Consider the following 22,560-nt stretch of genomic DNA (forward strand, 5'->3'; position numbering starts at 1 on the left):
TCGGAGATGACAAGTCGTGAAAATTCGTATGCCTACCATTTCGAAGAAGTAATTCGCCCTTAATGCAGAAATCTGCTTGAGATATCCTTACTACTCATCCAGCAGTATTGTTGACTTCAGTATATCAGGATTACTTGATGTTTGCGTTTATCAGTTTTGGGCTAACTGCGACGCTCTTGTGTAATTCAGAACACTTGCATGACATAACGGTGCCATAAAGTGGGGTTACGCCGATTGCCTTTGTACCGTTATCTTGCTTAGAGTCCTGATAAGCTACACAAACGGCGGAAACAGAAACCGTTACTTTCCTATCCCATGTCAACTAAACCATTTACGACGCATGTGGATGCTAAAAAATCGACAAACTTAGCACATTTGCAGCTCGTGTATTCAAACAATTTGTTGATACAACATGTCTATATTTGTCATCTCACTTTTCACTCAAATGCACTCTCAAATACTACAATTTGTCAGGTTGATCATATCGGTTACAAAAATAATTACACACGTACGTCATATGTACAAGGCACTTTATGTGGCATCATTTTCAACAAATGATATGCGTAAACAAAATGTAATTAAGCCTGGGAGTAATGCTTCGCAGTTGGGCGGTCGCCGCTGGGGGGAGGGGTCGGCGGTCGGGGTGGGGGGAGGGGGGCGGCCCCGGGACCGCCGGCGGCGACACGACCGGTCTCGGCGAGATCACAACACTCGGAGCGCCACACGCCGGCCGGAAGACGGAGCGGCGCGGCGCGGCGCGGCGCCCGCAATAAATAACCACACCTGTATCACGTCGGACTGAACGGAGCGCTGTCAAAGGTAGAAACTCGCGGTGGAAAACAGGGGTGGCGCCCGAGCGGGTCCAATATCGACAGGGACCTCCGAGACACCGACAACAAATAACAGATCTGACTGACCGGGCACGGCGGCTCGAAGCGGAGTAACACAGCATCTGCGGCCACCCAGAGCGGCGGCCCGCGCCGCCCGGCACTATGAACTCGGCGACCGAGGCCCGAATAACATGAGAGGAGGCGCCGCCGCCGGCACGACGCCTCCGAACAACCTCACAACGCCGCTACAGCGCCGGCCAAAACCGGTAGAAAAGCACATCCACCGCATCGCGGGCGGACTTGAGCATGAGTCGCCCGGCCGGTGGTCCCTCCCCGAAAGACGGTAGATTTCGGTGGAGGAGGACCGGGCCTGGAGCGACTCAAAACACGCCCCGCGGCTTGCTCAGACAGCCAGCGGACTGACGTGCGATGTCAGCGCGTAAAATCATCAAAACTCGGTCAGTTCGACGGCCGGCGGCCGCAGACCGGCCACCGGCAGACTAGTCAAACAATAAGTCCTTTAAGATCACTTCTCTTGCTGAGACGGTCCGATGACTCGGCCGGAGCCGTTCACTCCGGTGGCGCCGCGGTGCGGCGGGCGCGCGAACTAACGCTTCAGGTACAGTTCGCCAGGCCCGAGCGGCCGGCCGGCGCGCCCGCCGCGCGCCCGGTGGCGCCATCTTTGGACTGGAAGAGGGGAGCGCAGGGCCGGAGGGGGACGCTCAGTCGTCCTCCTTCTTGTCCGGCTTCAGGTCCACCATGGCGTGCAACTCCTCCGGGGTGTACCTGCAGAGAAGAGAGAGGGGACGTTAGTCGTCAGTGGAGGGAGAGAGGGGGAGCCGTCAGCAGTGCCCTAACTGCCCGACAGAACAACGGGACAGAGGGCAGCCAGGGTCTAACAACACATCCACAGCTCGGTGCGTAGACCTAGCACAACACGATAAACCTTATGATATTAATATCAATTCGTAGATTATAAATCGAGCGTACCATACCGTCGCTCACCGTCAATTACCTATTCAGAGCTGAGCTAGCATCAAAAGAAACAGCCTGACAAGAGCAGTCTCAATCATCGACGCAGGTGAGTAGCTAGCGCTGTAGTGACTGTGATTCTGAGTTGCGACTGTGGGTAGTGATTGTGAGTTGTGACTGCGAACTCACCCGAGTAAGCTCTGCAGGTCACAGACGAACCGGTAGACGTAGCGCTTGCCGGCCGTCTTGTGGATGATATTCTTGTCATAGTAATATCGCAGCCCCCGGCTCAACTTCTCGTAGTTCATCTTTGGCTTGTTCTTGCGGTTACCCCACCTTCTGGCCACCTGCGGTCACAGAAACACGGTTAGATGTGCCGGTATGTTACAAGGACTTGACAAATATATGCAGGGACGAATATATCGTACGAGCTGTCAAGCACAATGATGAAAGGCAAAACATCTAACTTTTACAGTTTATTTTTGCGGCTAAATAACGTTTCAACTTTATCATCAATCATCACTTACGAACTTTAAGAAACAAATAGAACCACTCCGGATAATGAGACCTAATAGATAAAAAGAACAGAGCATCTCGAGCAGCTCTATTAGTTCCCCTGCCATCCACCAGAGCTCTCGCTAGTTCCCTATCATCCGCCAGGTGTCTCACCTCGTCCGGGTCGGTGAGCTTGAACTCCCAGCCGTCGCCGGTCCACGAGATGAAGTTCTGGCACGACTTGTCCGTCAGCAGCTCCAGCAGGAACTGCCACAGCTGGATGGGTCCGGAGCCGGTGAAGCAGGGCCCGGCGCCCCCCTGCGGGTACCCCGGCGTCATCATGCCCGGTTTGACCTCGGCTTGCAGCGGCGAATCGAGAGCCCGGTGGTGCGGCGGCAGGAAGGCCGGGTGCGGCGGCCCGTGGCCCATCAGCTCGGGGTGCCACTCGGCCGCCTGCGGTACAGTCTGGTAGTGCTGCTCGCCGCCGAAGCCGCCCGCGCCCGGCCCGTAGTGGTCGGCGTAGCCCTCGTAGCGCGAGGCGGGCGGGTAGAGCTTGTGCGGCGGCCGGTACTTGAGCTCCAGCCCCGAGGCCGGGTAGAACTCTGGCGAGCCGGACTCGGCGTACGGTGGGTGGTGTGGGTCGGCCATGTGCGGGTACTCGGGCTCGTAGTGCTGCGGCACGTAGGCCGGCGGCTCGTCGCCCATGCCCTGCATCGGCTCGGCCATCTGCGCTCCGTATGCACCTGTCGAGAGAAGGAGAGAGCCGGTCAGGTCAGGTCAGGTCACCGGCATCGGGTGGTAATTTCCGGTAGAAAACACGGACCGAATGACGGCTGATTTCAGACATCATCACTCACAAAGAGGTCACCGGTTTCATGTCGCACGGAGTTTACAAAACAGTACGTCATGCTGCTATATAAGGTCAACAGTCAACGGTCGAACATCGGGCAAAGTCTCATGACACAGCTCAGGTCACATCGACAGCTCATCAAAATCTCTCCCAAACACCGGCTACCCAGCCGGCAGGGCCTGAGCCCCCTCTTATTCCCCCTTCTCGGCGCCCCACCGCTCAGCTGACCGCCAGTTCACCACACGTGCTCTGGGCCCGCTCTGCACGGCTCTGCACGCTCCTAACGAGCGGCTGGGCCCGGCGCCGTCCCGGGCAGACCCCACGGACGGCGGCGGCTCACAGACCTGTCCGACCGCCACCTGGCCGGCCACTACACGACGGTGTGAGAAGATGGATGGCTGCGGGTCGGCTCCAAGGCTGTCCAGAAACACGGCGGACTGGCCGACTGACCGGCGCTCGGAGCACCTCAGTAATGATCCGCGCCGCGCTGTGCCGAGCTGCGGTCCGCCGCAGTGACGGCGACAGGCCAGACGTCGCGACACCGTCCGCCCCGTCCCCAGACACATGTTCGACATGTCGCCACGGTCCGGCCGGACCGGACCGGTGAACGGGGTGATATCCACCGGCCCGGTACCGACTACCCTCTCGCGCGTACATCACCATGTACCGTGACCGGTACCGAACAGCGCAGCATGGCTGCAGCGCTGAAAGCCGCGCACCGAAGCGTGCAAACGCGATACAGCCCCCGACAGACGTCAGGACATTATGAGAGCAGCATTCACCGCAGAACGGCCGTCGGTGAAAACATTCAATTCGTCCGATATAGCGCAGAATAGGCAAATCTAGTGCTGTGTTGGGGATAGCTCATTATCTTAGCAGTGAAATGACCGTGCAGCCACGCCCAGATAAGCCCTGAGGTACCCAGAGACATAAGACACTTCATTCCAATTCTGTTGAACTGAAGGAAAGTGTTGGATAAATCAAAACAGAGACGACGCTATCTGATCTGAGGCCGAGTCTCGGCGCGACGTGTCACTCGTGACAAAGCCTCCACCCCCACCTCTATCAGCACCAGAGAGGCAGCAGCAGCGGGGCGAGGAGCTCCCAACAATGGCCCGGCCCGCCGCCGGCCTTGGCTCCAGAGTCGTTTAATTAGATCGCAAACAGACCAGCGCCGGTGCAATTACCGTGCGAAAAACGAGCAGCGGCCCCGAGCGGCGCGGCCGGCGGCGGCGCGCAGTTGACGTTCCCGGCGCGGGGTGCGTCAGAGTCGCCGCAGAGCCCTGAGTCGGCAAAATCGGCCCCGAGCGGCCGGTCGGACGGTCGGTCGGTCATTCATTCGGGACGGGCGACGCAGGGTCCGTGGACAGGGTTTACGGTGCGAGCAGGAGCCGCCGGCGCGGCGGTGGGCCAGCAGGACCGACCACTGAGTGAGACTTTGCAAGGTTCAGCGGCTATCAAAATATCGGAATGGGTTGGGGACTGACAGCGACGTGTACTCACACGGCTCCGAGAGTTGGTCACACACGTCACGGAAGCGGCCAAATGCAACACCGGGACCGCCACCCACCGCCGCAGTCGGCACTCCAGGCACCGCTACCACCGCCGCCGCCGCCGCCGAGAACGCCACTACAACTCATTCAAGCCCCGCCGGCGGCTCCGGCGGCCGGTGGTCGGTGCCAACACGGCCGGGAGTAGCCCACCGGAGGGGGGGGGGGGCGGTCACTGCCGTGGGCGCCGGACGGGTCAGCGGCCAGCTGCCCAGCGGCTGTCGGCAGCTCGGTCAGCCGGAGCTGAGCCGAGCTGTTTGGTCGTCAGAGAGCAGGCAGTGAGCGGTGTTCTACATCAGCGATCGGGACATTACACGGTGATCCTCACTTATATCGACTAATAAATTCGATTTCAGCTCTTAGACCTAAAACCCCCATTCATTGTCTAGGGGTAAGACAGTCGATATCCATTGGCAGGCCGGCCCCAAACAGCTGACATCAGCGCAGTGGCCTGCGCTGTCCGGACTGTGTTTATCTGTCCGAGACCGGACAGCGACGGGCGCGACAGCTGGATACACTCGTAATAAATATGTCCGTCTACCTGTCTGAGTGTCTGTCACGGCCAGGTCCATATCTCTTCACCAGCCACGGCGTGGTTGGGAGGGAGCGTAATCCAAACCGACTGCAGGAATCTGCCAACACCGTCTCAGCTGTTCCACTGGTCTCCAAAACCCTCTCCACCGCGTCCCACCGACCGTCACCGCACCCCACCACCCCTCCAAACCACTCCCGGGCCGCCGCGCGATGAGCAGCAGCTCCCCATTTCACTGTCCCCGGCCCGCCGCTCTCCACCCGTCCCCTCGGTAGCCGTCTCCGGTTACCCTGGATTTAACCCTTTTCCCACGGCGCCCGGCCGCGTCCGGTCCACCTTCATCACATCCGGCGGGGGAGCAGCGGCGCCCAGACGCCCGAGCGCGGCGCCCGTTCTCACGGCGGCCGACAGCCGCTCTCTCGGCCGCGCCGACACTGTTTTTGCGCCGCTGATTGGCCGCAGAAATGACAAATTGACGGAGCGCTCGCGCGCAGACGGTGGGCGGCAGCGGCCGGAGAGGACCGTCATTACCGGTGCTTCTCGGCGGCGCGGCGGCCGGAGCGGCCGGCCGGCCGGCGCGGAGACCGGCACCGGCGCCTGACCCACAGACCGGCACCGGTCGGCCGGTTCCGGCGCACGGCGGTCGCGCGCTCATGGGATCCGGTCGGGCGACCCGCGCGGCCCGGCGCGCCAATCGCCGGCTTCCGGCGCGCTGTTGACGCCGTGCGCCGCGCGCGAGCCGCACTGTTTGACCGCGGCGGCGGCAAACAGCGGCGCACAGCGACGGAAGCGGCGCGGCGCGCAGCCTCCGAGACTCGGCGACCACCACCGCCGCCGCGCGGCCCGCCTGCCAATTGCCGACGTTTATGAGGTGCGGGCGTGCAGCGGGCCGCCGAGGCCGGGTAAAGTTACAGCGTCATGGGCGCGCCGGCGCGCCGGCCGGCCGCACGTGCTGCGAGGTCAGGCGGCGAGATCAAAGACGGCGCGCCGGCGGTGCGTTTGATCCGCCACCGCCAAACGCCGAACAACCCGCTGTTTGTCCTTTTTAGCAAATGAAAACATTTAAATCCCGGCTGTGCTTACATTCGAGAGAAAAACCGCGCGCACCACCGTAGACGACATCGCAATTGGAACAGACGTCAGCACCGCTGAACGGGATCGCGCCCTGAAGTTTACCGGCGCCGGACGCTAACTAACCGGCGAGCCGAGCGCGCGGCCGGGCCGCAGCTCCCCTCAGCGGCTGATGACACGCCATGAGAGGTTATCGAATCAATGCGCCCATAGAGAGCGCGCTGCTTTTGATCTGGCGGCGGGGTCTCAGATCGGGCCGCTCAGTCTGATACAGAGTGTAAACGACAGCCGAACTCTGCCCGAGCGACGACGGACGGCGCGGCAGTCGCAGCCCTCAAGAGTTACACGTTAAATCAGTCGCATCGCGGGCGACGCCGCGCGGAATACTTGCCACGGGTGTCGAGCGGCAGCCCACAATGGCCTCCAATCTGCGCGTCAACGAGTCGCTTCCGGCGCGCCGGCGGCGGGGGCGAGTCGCGCTGCGCACCGCCGAAAAAACGGCCGCCACATCGCATGAGAATGAATGGCGAGCCTCGGCTGTGTCTGCGGCGGCGGCGGGCGGCGCGGGGGTGACAGGCGGTACTCCAGGGACCGGACCGAGCGGGCCGAGCGGGCAGACCCGGCGCTGAATGGAGTGGCGAGTCCATTCATCAAAACAGGCCCGACCGGCCGACCGCACAGCTCCGCCGAGAAGGCACAAAAAGACGGCTCAAATTTGTCCTATCCACGAGCGTGCCGCGCGTAAATAAACACCGTAAAATTGACGTCCGACCGGACAAAGGGCTGTGAATTCCGCCCTGGCCCGGCCGGCGGGGGTCGGGAGGGGCTCAGAAGGGGCGCGGACCGCCGGTCGGCAGATGGAGAGGAGAGGAGAGGACAGGCCTGACGGGCCGGCGCCGCCGTCCCCCTGGACCGGGCAGTCATAACAAGGTGACAGTTATGGGGCCAGTGAGGCGCCCACATTCCTCGGGGGCCTATTATTGACAGACGGCCGGCCGCGACTGGACACCACCCGCAGCTGCAGGCGCGAGGGAGCGAATGGTCTGGAAGGACCTGTCACCACCGAACGGCAGCGTCGTTATTAGGACAGTCTGATTGGCAACTAACGTCCATCAGCTTTTGTGTCGTGGATTTATTACTTCATCATACGTCTACTGGCCGTAACAAACACTGGAACAGGGGCAGATCTAGACCGGATGTGCCTCCTCTAGAGAAAGCCTGAGAACTAAGGCAAGGTGAACACCACCTGACCCTCGGTCCTTCGAGGATAACTCGCCGCATCGAACCCATCCACCACCGTGCGTGCCCGCGCCAGGACAGGTCCCCCACCAATTCAGACTTCCTGTGTGCCTAATTATACTACAACGGTCGAGTTTAATTATACCAAAGCCAAGGCTATCATCCTAGTGTTTTCGGGAGCAATTTACTACAAAATATGAGCCGGAAATGGGATAAAACTTTACAAAAATGAAACCGTAGAAGGAACGGAAATGATAATGCGTCCTATTAATTCGAACAACTAACTCCAAATGCTGACGAAAAGACAAAAACATTCTGCGGCGATCACTCTGTGCCGGGGAACGTCCACAATCCCGCGTTATTAGTATCTTCATTGTGTCGGTCCCGTTTCCATTGTTGTGCCCGCGACACAATGGTCGGCAGGATTATCCGAGCTCCCCGCCGGAGTGGGTTCGAGCACCTCACACAGGGGCCGGGCCCGGCCCAATTCAAACGTGACCACGACACGGCCATCAGCCCTCCAAATCAAACCCTCGGCGCCACCCCAGTTCCCCGCGCCCGACAAATCCCGCCCTCCCCGGCACACCGGGGGAGAGCGGCACACCGGGGAGAGCGGCCAGAGGGGAGTAAACGCGAGCTTCCGCCGGAAGCCGGCCACCGCCGCACTCCCCGGCACCTTGAAATTGGCGCCGGCGCGCAAAAACCGCCCTCACACCTGACCGGGCGGACTGGCGGGACAGGGGCGGGGACGGCTGGGACATGAGTAGGGACGGGGACAGAAGCGGGGCGGGACAGGAGCAGGAGCGTTAATATCTGAAACGCTACTGTCTGATGAGAGAATAACGCCCGTGACCGTTCACCAGAGTAGATCAGCGGTCAAACCAGACCCGTAGGACGGTCACCTGTTGCAAAGCAGGCGCCTGATTCAAACCCTGGACAATGAAACTACCGACCTACACTGCACTATAGACCCGTCACACACAGGCGTCACGGCGTGACGTCACTGCGTCACGTCACGGTCCACGGCCGGGATTACTGGGCCGGGCCACCTGCCGGAAACGGCGCACCAGAAGACGCCGACCAACGGCAGACGCACGAACCGTCGGCGGCAGACACCGAGCCAGGCGTACAGACACAGGGCACACACGGGACTACCAGAGACGGGCTGCTGAGACTGCTGAGTGCAGACGCCGAGCTGACAGAGCCAGACACGACAGCCGGGGTGACAAGGAATGCCAGCAGAGGGAGACTAGCGGCAGGGGGAGACGGGGATTCCGACACAAGGGGTGGAAAGGGAGCTTTGGAGACGCTCGAGACAGACAGCGACGAAGAAGTCTCAATGAGCGCTTACTTTGCACCTGTTAGCCATGGAAAAACAGCCGAAGGAAGAAAATAAGTAAGCCTTTTCTCCATTCCCCCGAATACCTTCGGACCCGTTCGACGACTCTAAATCCGACCGGTCTCCACCGGGGCCCAGTCATTCCGTCGCCAGGAAAGTCCAGCCGCCGTCATCGGCCGCCAATTACGACCCGGTCCGATCCGCCGTGTCACCGCGCCGTCGCCCTGCCGCCAGCCGCGACACTGCGGCGGTCCCGAGCTCGGCGAGAGACCCAAACAATGCCCCCGCCGGCCCATTGAAGCCGCGCGCCACCCGCGACCACCTGGTAGGGCCGCCCGGACCGCCCCGGCCCGGAGCGGCGCCCAGGATCCGGCGCGACCTTACGCTTCCGGCGGCGGGGAGGAGCGCCGCGTGCGACGGCCACGACGCGTGCAAAAAAGGGCCGCCGGTGTACCGTCGGCGAGGGGCGGCGATCGACTCCGGCTGGTCGGGCCTGGGAGCCTGGAGGGGCCGCGGGTGCGTCTGGACGAGACGGAGCAGCCGGCAGGCGGAGCAGGCACCAGCTGGTCGGCGGAGAGCAGGCCGACAGAGGGGAGCGGGCCACTGGGGCAGCGCGTCCAAACACCGGCCCGGCCCCGACCGGCGGCCACGGGACGAGCAGACGCGCACCGCGGGACGGGCGCCACAGAGAGAACACATAGGCCACTGGGAGTCGGGAAGCTCTTACCCACAACTCATATTGAAGGCAATTTTAAAAGCTACATAACTTTTAAAAAATATTGCTTCCCAAAGACATGCTTTAAAAACTTAAGCTCTTGCGATCCGAAAATCGTTAGCAAGGGTCTGAATGGATTCGCCATCGTATCGGAGCCCCCTAGATTAGTCTGTCGACTCGGAGTACCTGTCTGTCGACTCGGAGTACCTGCGCGGGCGAAGAGATCGGCGGCGATCCTCGGTGCGGCCGTCAGCTCGTGACGCCAGTCGCGCTTGTGAGTGGTCAGCATGGCGTCGTCACGCGGCCGTCACCGTCACACTGGTCGCGTCACGTCTCACGTGTAACGCGCGGCGGGGCGGCGGTGCGCGCGGCTCGGCGGCTGGCGGCCGTGTGGGTGCCGGGGAGCGGCGGCGGGCGCGACCCGCGCCACAGAGTCGCCGCTCTTCCGGCCCGGCCCATTTCCAGCAGGCACACTTCCCATACTCACTGGGTCATTGGAGCCCGATCGCGCGCGTCGGTAGCACCGCCGTGTCGGCCGCCGGGTCTTCCGAGCACCTCTGTGACCCGAGACGGCCTGGGGCCGACCCCGCGCCGACCCGCCGCTGACCTCTGGCCATTGAGGCGGCCCGGCCGGCGGACAGCCCGGCCGGCGGCCCACAACGCCGCTCCGCGAATGAAGATATGTGTGTGTAAGTTCATTGTGGGGCCGTATTAGAGTGGCCTAATGACCACTGGGTGCCCTACTGACGCCGGTTAGAGTTCGACGCGCACGGTTCGCATGCTCAGTCAATTTTGCACAAAAGTAGGACGCTCATCAGCGCGCACGATGCACGAAACTTTCTGAATGCCCGGCCGGCGGCCGCAAAAGCGCGGTGATGAATGACGGTCACGATAGATCATCTGTCCGTCAGAACGCACCCCATTGACGAGCTGGCCAAAACTCATGAACCCCACTTTCCGGCCCAAACCGGCCCCAGAAAAACGCTCATTTCGTGCTTCAGCGCGGCCGCACTTGGCTTTTTAGCCGTCACACAAAGCCCGGGCAGTGCGTGTCAAAAAATCGCCGATCGCGCAACCTCTGCACCTTTTTACGGGGGCGGGGCACGCTGGCCCCGCCCAGGGGCACCGAGCGTGACGTCACTTCCGGCGCGGGACAACATCCGGCGCTCGTTACCGGCGGCGCGGCGGCGGGCCACTGTTTTACAGGGGAGAGGCGCGCGGGTCCGCCTGGGAAACGGAGGGGCTCCGCCGGAAACCGGGGGCGGCTGGCTCCAGCTGGCTGCCGCCGAGAGGTGGAGGAGGCGCGCACCCGGCACTGTCAGCCGGAGCTGTCCCTGGCCGTCACAGCCGGCGGCAGACAGACACAGACAGCCACCGGCGCCCTCCCATCAGCCACCGGCAACTCACATCCTCCCCGCAGGAAGGACGCGGCCGCACCGCCGCCGGATCTGTGCGTCGCTTCCGATGGAGACCAGTTTCACTATCGTTCGTAACGTGAAAACGCTGTGTGACGCGTTACGGCGCGGCCGTCACGGCGGTCGTCACGGAGGCCGGCTCCCACGGTATTCTGTGGCACCGTGTCGTGACGCGGTGCGTTACAAGCCGACGACGATCACGACGAACAGGCTCCAACCTGAACTCGGCGCTTATTCAAAACGAGCCTCGGACGAGAACACTATCGATGAATTATTTCCTCCGCGGCTTATTTCAGATGCAAACTCAAGTTCACGTTTGCGTGCTAAATTTGGCATTATGTCTTGTCCAATTTACCGGCGTGGTTGGCGACAGCGTTTCAAATGTCAAGCCGTGCTGCCGCCAAAACTGAAAGCCATGCAGAGCGAAAAGTTCAAGGCGGTTGACCTTCATTCAAGTCAGTACCCGGTGCGTCGACAGGCGGCGGAAACAAAGAGTCCGACCTCGTCCGCCGAGCGGAACCCCCCCCCCCTTCGCCAGACGCCGGCGGAGGGGGGGGGGGGCACCTGCCTCCCACCTGTCACCCTCGCCAGGCCCGGCGGAGGCGCCCGTTTTTGCGAGAGGGACGCGCCGTGAGACGCCCCGATGGGTCCAGCGACCGTCTCGTGTGAGGGTGACCATATCACGAGAACGGCCCCCAGTCAGGGGAACGGGAAAGTCTAGAGGACAGAGAACGACTCACGGGCCGGCAGGTCAGAGGGTAGCCAGAGACGGTGGGTGATCGCCAGCCCAGCGATGTACCGACAGTCAACCGAACTGCACGATCGGTGGTGCTATACCTGGCAGGAACGAGCCCACTGATCGACTTGGCATGATGTCGGAAATAGCTGGCCCGAGCCCGGAATGAGGCGGTGTCCAGCAGGTGGGCCGAGCGAGTAAATCAACAGTCAACTGATCCGCCACTTCCGATCGGAGGAAACAACTATGCGACGCGGCTGCCAAGCGGGTCGGAGTCGGCTCAGAGACCGCGGGCGGAGCGTTGTGCGGTCACTGAGGAGCTCAGGGTCGGAGTCGGCGCCGCCCCGGCCGCTGCGGCATTACCAGCGACAATGGAGAGCTCAAAGCTGATTCCGAGTAAGCGCCATTGTCTGTGGGAATATCGGTGGACGCTGCTCCCAGGCCGGTCATCTGTACCGAAGGACGCGCTACTGGCTGTGCGGGGAGCCAGCGGAGGGTCGGACCAGCGTGGCCAGCGGAGTCGGACCAGCCCAGAGTGCCAAAACTGGCAAACTGGAGCGCCGGAAGCCGGGCCGCTGCGGGGCCACGCGAGGTGACCGGCATTGGCGCGCCAAATGGCGCTCTCGCCGGCCGGAAATGGCGCGCCGGGCCGACAGTTCCGGAGCTGAGGTGACCCTGGGTCGTGTCAGGTCACCACCTCGTGACACTTATTTGTACCACTTAGACACGGTCGAACCGAGCGAGGAGCTCATTAGCGAAAATGCGGCGCCGTGGTCACAGCCGCTCGCACTCATCAAAAAGCAATTAAACGCGAAACTAAGCCATCGCAGGTGAGGGACTGGCAGGGGCCTGTTCGCTCGCACGGTCCGGTTAGACGCAGCTCTCAGTCCTGCCAGCAGGCCTGACGTTCGTGGGAATCGACCCGACGTTCTGACATTCACGGCCGCATCAACGCCGTAACGACTGCACAATTAGGACCGCCGCTACGAGCGGTGAGGACTGAGAGCCTCGACTCCACAGCTCCGGTACCGGTCGAGCAGGGCTCAGCCTCGGTGACAGCCCCCCCCCCCCCGGCGGACCCGCCGCCCCCGCTCTGGTTGCCACGCCCCCGTAGCATGGCGGTGGGGGGACGACCCCGGGGCATTAGGTCCGACTGCGATCGGCAGATTCCGTCAGCAGCGGGCTCGGATGGCACCTGACGACGCGGCGACAGCGTCAGCAGGACGCGGACAATCGGGACAGCGGCGGGCGGCAGGAGCGATAGGAGCGGCAGGAGCGGCAAGGGCGGCAGGGCAGAATTAGAAGCAAGGGCGGCAGCAGCGTCAGGGGCGTCATGGTAGCGTCGAGAGGCAACACGAGTACGGGCAGTGGCAAGATCAGGGGCGGGGGGCAGCAGGGACGGACTAGGGGCAACAGCGGCAGGGGCGAGGACGGCAAGAGCGACAGAAGCGGCAGCAACAGTAGGGGCGTCAGTAGCTGCGGCAGGGCGGTGGCGGCATAGGCGGCGGAACGGGGGGGGGGGCACCGTGCCCCCCCTTGAATTCTGCAAGGGGGGCACCAATAGCAAGGTGCCCCCCCCCCTTAAATTTGATGTATTAGTACTAGGGGCAGATTCGGGGAAAACTCCAAGGGGAGGGCCATGAATCGAAGTGGTGCCCCTACCTATGCCCAAAATTAAAACCTCAACGGATTTCGGCCACTTAATTTTGGTGGTGCCCTATTTTCAGTTTTTTTTATTTTCTTTATTTTTGGTTAGTCATGTGATGACTGGTGCCCCTGCACCTGCTAGGCCGCTGATGCCCCTGGAAAGACTGTGGTACCTACCTACCCTGCCCCCTTACAAGCCTACGGTGGGCCCTGACATGACTTAGGTGCCCATGGGCCCTGACAGGCCTGTGGTGTCCTTGCTAAGCCTGTGGTGTCCCTGGGCCTTGGCAGGTTTGTGGTGCCCCTGTTAGAACGCAGGTGCCCTTGACAGGTTTGTGGTGCCTCTGACAATCCTAAATTGCCAACGACAGGCTTGTGGTGCCCTTGACAGGCCCATGGTGCCCTTGCGAGGCCGGTGGTTCCCCTGCGAATCCGATAGTGCCCCTGGCAGGCCTCTGGTGCCCCTGGCAGGTCTGTGGTGCCCCTGGAAGACCTGTAGTGCTTTTGCTAGGCCGATGGTGCTCCTGACAGGCCTGTGGTGCCACTGACAGGCCCGTGGTGCCCCTGCTAGGCCTATGGTACCCCTGGCGGGCCTGTGGTGCCCCTGTCGGCTGTCAGGCCTGTGGTGCTCCTGGCAGGCATGTGGTGACCCCAGGCCCTAAGTCATGACCCATGTGACCTCCACCCTGGGATTCGCCACTGATTAGTACCATGCGATGGCTTCTTGGTAATTTGTTACATGTAGGATTAATGGAATTTATCAAACGAGAATAAGGAAGAGACAAACACATAGGTACTTGGGGATCAGCTTAAAGTTAACCACACATACGGGCAGGGGTGTAATTTTCCTAAAATGATTGTGGGTGCCCAGCTGTAGGGGCGCCCGGCGCCAGGCCGTTTTGGGGCGCGATAGATATTCTTTATGTGGGAGCCTAAATTAACACCGAATTTGATAACATTGCTAGCCGAATGGCGCTTCAAGTGACGTGTCTGACTAAGCAAATACACGCTTAAAAGTGGAAACTGACCGGAAGGACGTAAAAAGCTGTAGAGGGCGCCATCCAGTAGGAGGGGCACCAAATGTGGAGGCACCAGACGGTTACGACTTACGAGGGCGCCGTGAGACGATGAAAAGGGCGCCATTCTCTTGGGAGGGCGCCGAGTGATTGAAAACGCTATGTGGTCCAGGGGCGCTAAGAGGCGAGAAGGGCGCCGCACAGTCAGTAGTGCTACGTTGGTGGGGACGTTGGGACGCCAGATGGTTACGAGGGCGCATTGAGATCATGAAAAGGGCGCCATTCTCGTAAAAGGGTGCCGAGTGATTGAAAACGCTATATGTGGTTCAGGGGCGCTGAGAGGCCAGAAGGGCGCCGAACAGTCGAGGGATGCACGGTGAACAGAGACCTAAGGACGCGAGACGGTCAGGAGGGCGCCGTTAGACCATGAGAATGGCGCGGTGCTGTCAAAAGTGCGCCATTCTCCCAGAAGGGCGCCGAGTGATTAAAAACGCTATATTATCCATGAACGCGAGACGGTCAGGAGGACGCCGTTAGAGCATGCCAAGGGCACCGTACTCTCGAAAGGACGCTTGCAGCCTTGTAAAAGACTTGTGGGTGCATTTTCATCATTGTGTGGGCATACATAATTCAGGATTGTGGATGCATATGCCCCCACAAAGAGATATAAAATTACACCCCTGCATACGGGGGTGAACTGCCATTTTCGTTTCGTAAAAAATAAAATTAAAAAAAAAAATCATCGTGTCAGGGCTGTGACGAAAAATAAGTGGCCTAAATCCTATGAGAAAACAGGATTTGGGGGTACCCTAGGTTTGGCCCCTTGAGCCATGGTGCCCCCCCTTGTCTCAAATCGTTCCGCCGCCTATGGGTGGCGGCAGCCGGCCGGGCGCCGCCATGCTGCGGTCACGGACCATGAAGGTCAGAGCGGTGGTTGACGGTGACGCCCAATGCCAGCTCGTCGGACCGCGACAGCGCGCCGCGCCGTACCGCACCGTACCGCCAGAGCCAGGTGCGCTATGGAGGGGAAACACGGCCAGTGGTCTGGGCGAAAAAGGCCAGCGCGGCGGAAAAACGGCGGCCCTGGGGTGGAAGTAGGAAGGCAACAGGAAAAGGAGACATGAGACATTGGTAGAAGAAATACGAGCAAAGCGGTGGGTGAAAAATGAAAGAGTGAAGGTCAGTAAAACAGAAGCAGGAACAGGAAACAGCAGTAAAGAGAGACAAACTGTAGAAAACGGAGAACTGCGGTGACGAGACCAAATACCAAATGATGGCAACGACGGAGGCAATATTACACGCTGCAGACGCTTTGTCAGAAATATGAAAATTGAAAGCAGAGTAGCCCATTGCATCAGCGAACTAAAAGTTGACAGGCTAAACGGATAAATTGACAGCGAAATCGCCTCGTCGACGTCTACCAAAACAAATTGCCGACGAAATATTATGCATCAAGAACAGCCTCGCTTCTCAAACCGCAGCCGATGTCGGAATGTCCAGAATGTTTCCCACGCAACTCATACGAGACAGATTGATGGCTTGCATCAGCTGCAAACCTATGCACACCGCCTGCAGCACCGGCCCCAGGAGGCGCGAATCACCTGTGAACATCTCGGTATGAACTCGCAGCCCCCGCCGAGTCGGGTGTCACTAGCGCCTTATTTATGGACCATTTACCGGCTATCGTATTTCCCAACACATCAGCTACCAACCCACCGACAAACCGCAAAACAAACAAACCCCGATAACCCGCGATGGGAATCGAACCCACCACCTTTCCCTCCGTCTGCCTGCGGGCGTTACTCACCGCCGAAGGGCTGTGTGTGCTGGCCGTGCTGGAGGTGTGCGGGTGCCGGCGCCGGCGCGCACGGCGGGCCCGGACTGCCGTTCATGGGTGTCGGTACCGACTGGGGAGGCACCGGCGGCGGCTGGGTGGCCGCCAGCGCGTGCGAGGGCGTCAACTGGGCCGGCGGCGGCTTGGCACACGTGTCCAGGTAGCGATGTAGCTCCGGGTCGGCCACGCTCTCGTACAGACTAGTGGGGATGTTCTCCAGAGACGCCTTGGCTTGCTCGCACTCTGAAACAGCACACAGATACGAGAGTTAGGCCAGGGTCGAAACAGTTTACCGACGCGATTAGCGCGATCAACATGCACGGTGGGTTTGAATACGTGACGGTTTCGGCGGCCAAGAGAAGCTGCTCGGGGTGCCGGTGGACACGGGTTTACCTGGCTGGCTGCAGACAGTCGGTGCGTTTAGTTAGCGGCTGTCGGGGCGGCAGTGGCCACTGTCCGCGCGCCGTGGGCACTGTATCACATTCCTGAGCGCCCGCCAAATCTGCCGGCGGGCGGCGCCGGGAGCGGCTGGTGCCCCGGGCGGCGGGGAGCGACTGGTGCCCGCACCACCAGCGGCGGCACCACAGGTCAGCGGGGCCGTCACCGCGCGCGTCACCAGCTGCAGCGGCCGCCGCTCTGCACCCCGTCACGGGCCGTGACGCGCCGTGTGACGCCGCGGGGAGGCGGCGGCTCGGCGCTGTTTGCTGCGAGAGACGTGACCGGCGGGCTCGGCACGCAGCGCCGCCGGTATGGTAGGAGCTCGGCGACGAGGTCAGGTTATGTCACAACACACCTCAGAGCGGGGGATACAGAGGGCTGGGACTGAGGCGGCAGCTCCGGGTGGCACCGAGGAACTGTGTCACGACTGATGCTCCGGGTTGGGCGGACTGATACCCATCCCGTGCATTTACTGATGGAGACACCTCCACAGAGGTTTGAACCCGTCGTTCTATAACAGTTTTACTTCAAATACCACCTAACACCATTCACAAGTCGGACGAGTCAGACGTATTTTCCGTGAAACAAGCGGACTTGCTCGCATGTCTTCACAGCTCCTTGACCGACTTAATCCAAAACAACGGCTTTGGAATTTTTTTCTGTGTTCACGGTTTTTAAATAATCCCGAGGCGTTGCTCGGTGGCACCGTTAGCAGCCGGAGAGGGTTCAGGTTCTATTGCGGCGGCGGCGTTAGACTCAGACCGGGCTGAGGTGCTCACTGCTCACCGGGAGCGCAGTTTGGGGGCGGCTCAGAGCCTGAACGGCAGGTGCACGCTGAATCACCGGCTACACCTGTCCGGCCGACACGGCTGAATCAGAGCAGGCGCTTCATAGTGCGAGGATTAGGGACGCTAAACTGCGAACAAATCCTTCAGTTGGTGTACAGATAGCTTGTTCGAGTGGACAATGGGCATTGGGCATAGGTACTGCATTTGTTATATATTTGTGACAACATGAGCAGTTCTAAAAAAGTTAACTTCTTTCTTGGCAAGAGACGAGGTTGCAAGGGAATGAATGAACCGTCTCGACAAATGAATGAAAAATGAATGAAAAATGAATGAGCCGTTGATCAATGAATGAACGAATGAATGATTGAATGGTCGCCAGCCCACAAGCTGACAACTTTTCGACCCTGTCGATCATGTGCCCACAAAACTCTAACAAAGCCGCCTGCTGAACCTGCTATAATCCGTTCACGACACGAGTCGAGCGGCGGGTGGCGACAGGAAAAGAACGGGGAAAACTGCCCGGCGCCCTCACAGCGCCGTCAGCTCGGCGCGGTGTCGTGACGTGACGCCGTGACGGCCGTGACGTGACGCCGTGACGACGGCCTTCAGTTTGGCGGCGTGCACACCGCGACGCTATGATTCCATCAGCCATTTATAGCGCCCGTGGCGGGCGCGGAGGCTGCAGGGCGTCGGAAGTGCCCCTGGCCTTGGCTGACACGCCAGCTGCACACTCAGTCCAGAGGGGAGCGAAGAGAGGGTGGCGGCAAGGGTGGCGACGGCAGCCGACTTACGAACGACGAGCGCTCACGAAAAAATGCTGTCGTCGTTTGGCACATGCTGCCAAGGTCACTTAGGGAGGATCGTAGGTACAGGACTATAGAGCACGCTCTGTATCTAGGGACAAAATTGCAGCGAATAATTGGGTCAGCTGTATGTATTCAGGTGGTTGTTCTAATCGGAAATTCCATGTATTTGTTGCTTGTTTTCTCACATGACACATAACAAGCACCAGGTGCCAACCAACATCTTTAGACAATGTATCATTATCTCTTAATCCAGATGCCTAATTGCGATTGGTGTTTTTATTCACACGGATCTATTTTCCGTAATGACGGAGACCAGTTCAGTGCCAGTGTCCTGTTATGCCTTTGTCATTTTACCTGCTTGGCACTAGGACCGTCAGTTAGGATTTCCGGATATGAATCACCTGGGTTAGCCCAATTCTTTATAATAAAAAACAAACCAAACTAAGCACAAAGGCGACTCTGAGAGACCCCGGCCGTGCTGTTTAAATACGCCGCGACCTGTCGGCAGTGTAAACAGCTGCATTTGGCGGCGGCGTGTGTCAGCTCAGAGGCCTGCACGGCTCGCGGTCGGGGGACACGTCCCATTGACGGGCCCGGCCCGACCGGCAGCCTCTGAGGTGGCCGGCGGTCCCTGGCAGAGCGACATTGCCGGTGGGGACAGGGACAGGGCGACGGCTCCATTCATACACAGAGCCAGCGGGATGGGCGGAACACGAACTGGCGCAGCGAAAACTCCGGGATAGGAGCAAGTCTTCGGAATGTGGACTAAAAGGATTTGGCACATTTCAACACGAGAGCTGCTTAGAGCTGCCCAGACAGGTGGGGTTGCGCTTTGGCATCCTGGTTGGTATGGGCAGAATGCTCCATGCCGTCGGGTACCGTGCTTCATACGATGTCTGAATAGCCATGGCTCGTCTCGTCGTTCATTACTCGTCGTTCTGCGTCGTCCTCCATGCCGTTCTCTGCGCCGGTCTGTGACGTTACCCGCCATCCTGTGTGCCATTCTGAGTACCGCCACCCTGTGACATTATCCGTCGTTTTATCCGCCGTTCTCTGTGTGTCGTTCTGTGTGCCGTTCTGAAGCGGCGGCGGCGCGGCGGAGCCACCAAGGCCGGCGGCAGCGGCGCGGCACGGCCGTGCCATTGTTTGGAGTCACCGCCGCCGGGCCACGGTCACCTTGGGGCTACCGACGCGCCGCTATCGGCGAAATGCGCCGATTGCGACGATTGCGGCGCGCATTATGGATGCCAGGTCGGTGACGGACGCGCGGTGTCCGAGCCGGGAGCGGTGGCGGAGCTGGTGGGATGGAGGAGCGGCAGACACGGACAGACACGGACAGATACCGGCCAGTCGGTGGACCCGCTTGCCGCTCCCCGGGAGAAACAGCGGACCAAACTCGATACCATTGTCAGGATCATCCTTGAAATTCGCTTTCATCTCAATGCACTTTAAACGGATCAAGATCATTCATCTTTGATCCGCGCCTGCAATAGCTCGCGTTCACAAATCATGTACAACTTCAACCGGAATAAATTTAGCTACGGAAACACTCGAAATAGATCTGCAAGTTGTTGCCGTCTGGTTCCCAAGAAGCATGCAACGGTCTCTCCCAGATGTGTTGACCACTAATCTGGACCCGACAGGCTGCCAGGGCTATTCAGTGGACAGGGTTGCTGCTAGGGGGCAGGGTTATACGTGGATCCCTGGAAAAGGCAGCCCGGGGCGGAGCTTTAGCCGCGGGTCTCAGAGGGGGCGGAGCCGCTCCGAGCGGGGAGTCCGCCGGGATAATGATCGCCGGACGCTGACAGGTGTAGCAGCTGAGATAGCGCGGCGCCGCTCAGAACCCTCCCGGACAGGGATATGGATCATCCCCGGCTCCGGCCACCTGCCGCAGCGCGGCACACGTTACGGCACAATCCCGCTTATACTCGAACAAGGTTCTGTGATTGCATATGCATGCCAAATAACATAAAAACGAGAAATACACACAAGGTTTTTACACAATGCGCCGTTAATTACAACACATGTCTAAATAAGGGAGAAGTTTCCGAGCAGTGAAGTGCGCAGAGTGGAAAGGTCGGAGCGGCGCAGACAGAGAACAACTGTGCAGTGCAGCGGAGTGGTTGGCGTTGCTCTGTCTGTCCTGCATGCCGCCCTCGGCCGGCCGCGACTGTGGTCATCAGCTGAACAAATAAACTGCCGGCCATCTGGAGGGGCTGCACCGGACCGGCGGAGCACCGCACGCAGACAGAGCGGCGGCCGAGGACCGGAGCGGCGCGGCGACCCGACACAACCCTGCCCCGCGGCCCGCAGAGCGCGACCCGGCCGAGCCGAGCCGAATTAGCCGCGCCGCGCCGGCTTCGAACCCGGATTAGAGGCATTTCCGGCGGTGGCGCGGCGCCGCTGTTTTTACCGCAAATATTGACACTTTAATGCACTTTTGGTGGTCGCGGCAAACAGCTCTAGCCACAAATCACCGGCATCGAAGTCATGTTGTCACAGCCGAGGCTCGGGATCAAGAAAAACAGGCCCGGGGGCGATGAGGGCGCGAGAGCCGCTCGGCGGCTTCCGGCGCGCGCTGGCGCCGCTCCTCGGTCCTCGATCCCGGCGCGAGCGAGCTGCGTGCCCCACCACCTGGATCACCGGAAGTCGAGGGACGCACTGTCCCCCGGCGGAGGCCGCTCCTCAAAGACCGCTCCGGGGCGGGCGAAGGAATTCCGCGCGGCATTCACCCGGCCCCCGGGCCCATTGTGGTCTGTGCGCCAAAACCCACCGACATAATCCACTGAGACCGAGAAATGCCCTGAATGAGACCAGATTGGGTTAAATTACGCGCCACTGGACACCGCCGCTTCCGAAACTCGCCGCTCCGCCGTGCCGCAGATTCCGCGCGTCGTTTTTGGTGACGGCTTCAGTGCTAACCACGCCACTATCTAATAACCGGAGACGATTTTCCGTCCGCGTATCTGGGTGTCTAATTACGGGCGTCCCGAGCGTCCCGCGCTCAGAGAGAACGACCTTCCTCTCAGTGGGAGCGAGCGGAACAGATCGCTCATCTCGGCCCGGTTAGTTGCGACAGAGACGGACCAGCAAAGGACACCGCCGGCGGCCCACAGAAGCGGCGGCCCGGCGCGTGCTGATGTGCGGAGATAGCCGACGAGAGGAAGATGCGCCGCTCGATTTGACCGGATCCGGTGGCACCACGGACGGGAAAAGTGTCAAACTTTCCGCGCTCGGCCGACGGCCGCCGCTGGGCCTATGTCCGGGAGGGTCGGACATCCTGACAGGCCTGACGGACTTCCCTGTCTGTATCTTCCCATCGGCGAGCGTAAACATAAAAATAGCCAATAACAGGGTGTCCATTCACACTGAATATCCGTGTTCGAGTTGGGAGTTCTGAACATGTGTGCATCTGTTTACTATTCATTTTTTTCCGCAATGAATTAAGTGAATAATGGTGAGTCACCATTGACAACTGTTACACATGAGCTTACCCCTAGCAGACCTTTTAAAATCACGCACCATTACGCATTGAAACAACTACAGAGCAACTGACTTGCAAGGACACTCGGCACTATTATAAAAAACTCGCTAGTCATTTCCGTCACAAATTCAAAGGGCGTTTGAATCAGTATCATACGATAACGATTCGTGAACTGCATGTAGGTATTACATGCTCTGGAAACCTTCCATGAGACCACAATGGATTCCATGTATCATCCACGCATTACCACTGGTTCAGCCGGCCGAAATCAGGCGGCGCCCGTCCGACCCCCGCGCGGCGTGGGACAGCGGGCCGGGCCGGGACAGTGGGGCCGGGCCGGCCTGCAGGCCTGGTTTTCAGCGCGTGACCAGCGCGGCGCGTCCCATCACCGTCATGGGGCGCGGCAGATCCCCCGACTTCCGGTGGAAACGGTGTCAGCCAGGTCGGGCTCGACGGCCCGCCGCGCGCACCGGTAACCGGGCGGCTCTCTCCGCCGATGGACCCCAGCGAGGACTGGGCAAATAACAATCACACACAGCGCTGCCGCCGGCGGCGCCCGGTCACGGCGTGTGAAAACGCGTCACACAAACACGCCTCCTGCGCTGACCGGTTGCGCAAACGGACCCGCAGCGCAGCGCAGCGCACAGCGCAGCGCGGGCACAGCGCAGCACCGAGTCCAGCCGGACCCCCGGCTAACAGTGGCGAAACAGAGGGGAGCGGGTCACTGCTGACACACATTGTCCTCGAACCGATAGTGGAAACCTCGAAACTCGTGATGTGATTTGCATATTAGTACTGATGTA

At 60.3% G+C, this 22,560-nt stretch overlaps 1 protein-coding gene across 1 annotated transcript in view; it reads right to left on the reverse strand.

Annotated features, from left to right (window-relative positions):
- Positions 1–366: 366 nt before the first annotated feature.
- LOC122382562 (protein C-ets-2-like) overlaps positions 367–22,560 on the reverse strand; it is a 28,842-nt gene continuing 6,648 nt past the window's right edge. The window contains exons 4-7 of the mRNA XM_043368061.1: positions 16,215–16,484; positions 2,472–3,040; positions 1,992–2,149; positions 367–1,616 (exon numbers count right to left, since the gene is read on the reverse strand). Coding sequence (XP_043223996.1) covers positions 1,553–1,616; positions 1,992–2,149; positions 2,472–3,040; positions 16,215–16,484 — 1,061 coding nt within the window. The 3' untranslated portion in view covers positions 367–1,552. The remainder of the gene's footprint in view (positions 1,617–1,991; positions 2,150–2,471; positions 3,041–16,214; positions 16,485–22,560) is intronic.

The sequence above is a fragment of the Amphibalanus amphitrite genome, unplaced genomic scaffold (genome assembly GCF_019059575.1).
Source record: "Amphibalanus amphitrite isolate SeventyFive unplaced genomic scaffold, NRLGWU_Aamphi_draft 000142F_arrow, whole genome shotgun sequence".
NCBI classification, from domain to species: Eukaryota; Metazoa; Arthropoda; class Thecostraca; order Balanomorpha; family Balanidae; genus Amphibalanus; species Amphibalanus amphitrite.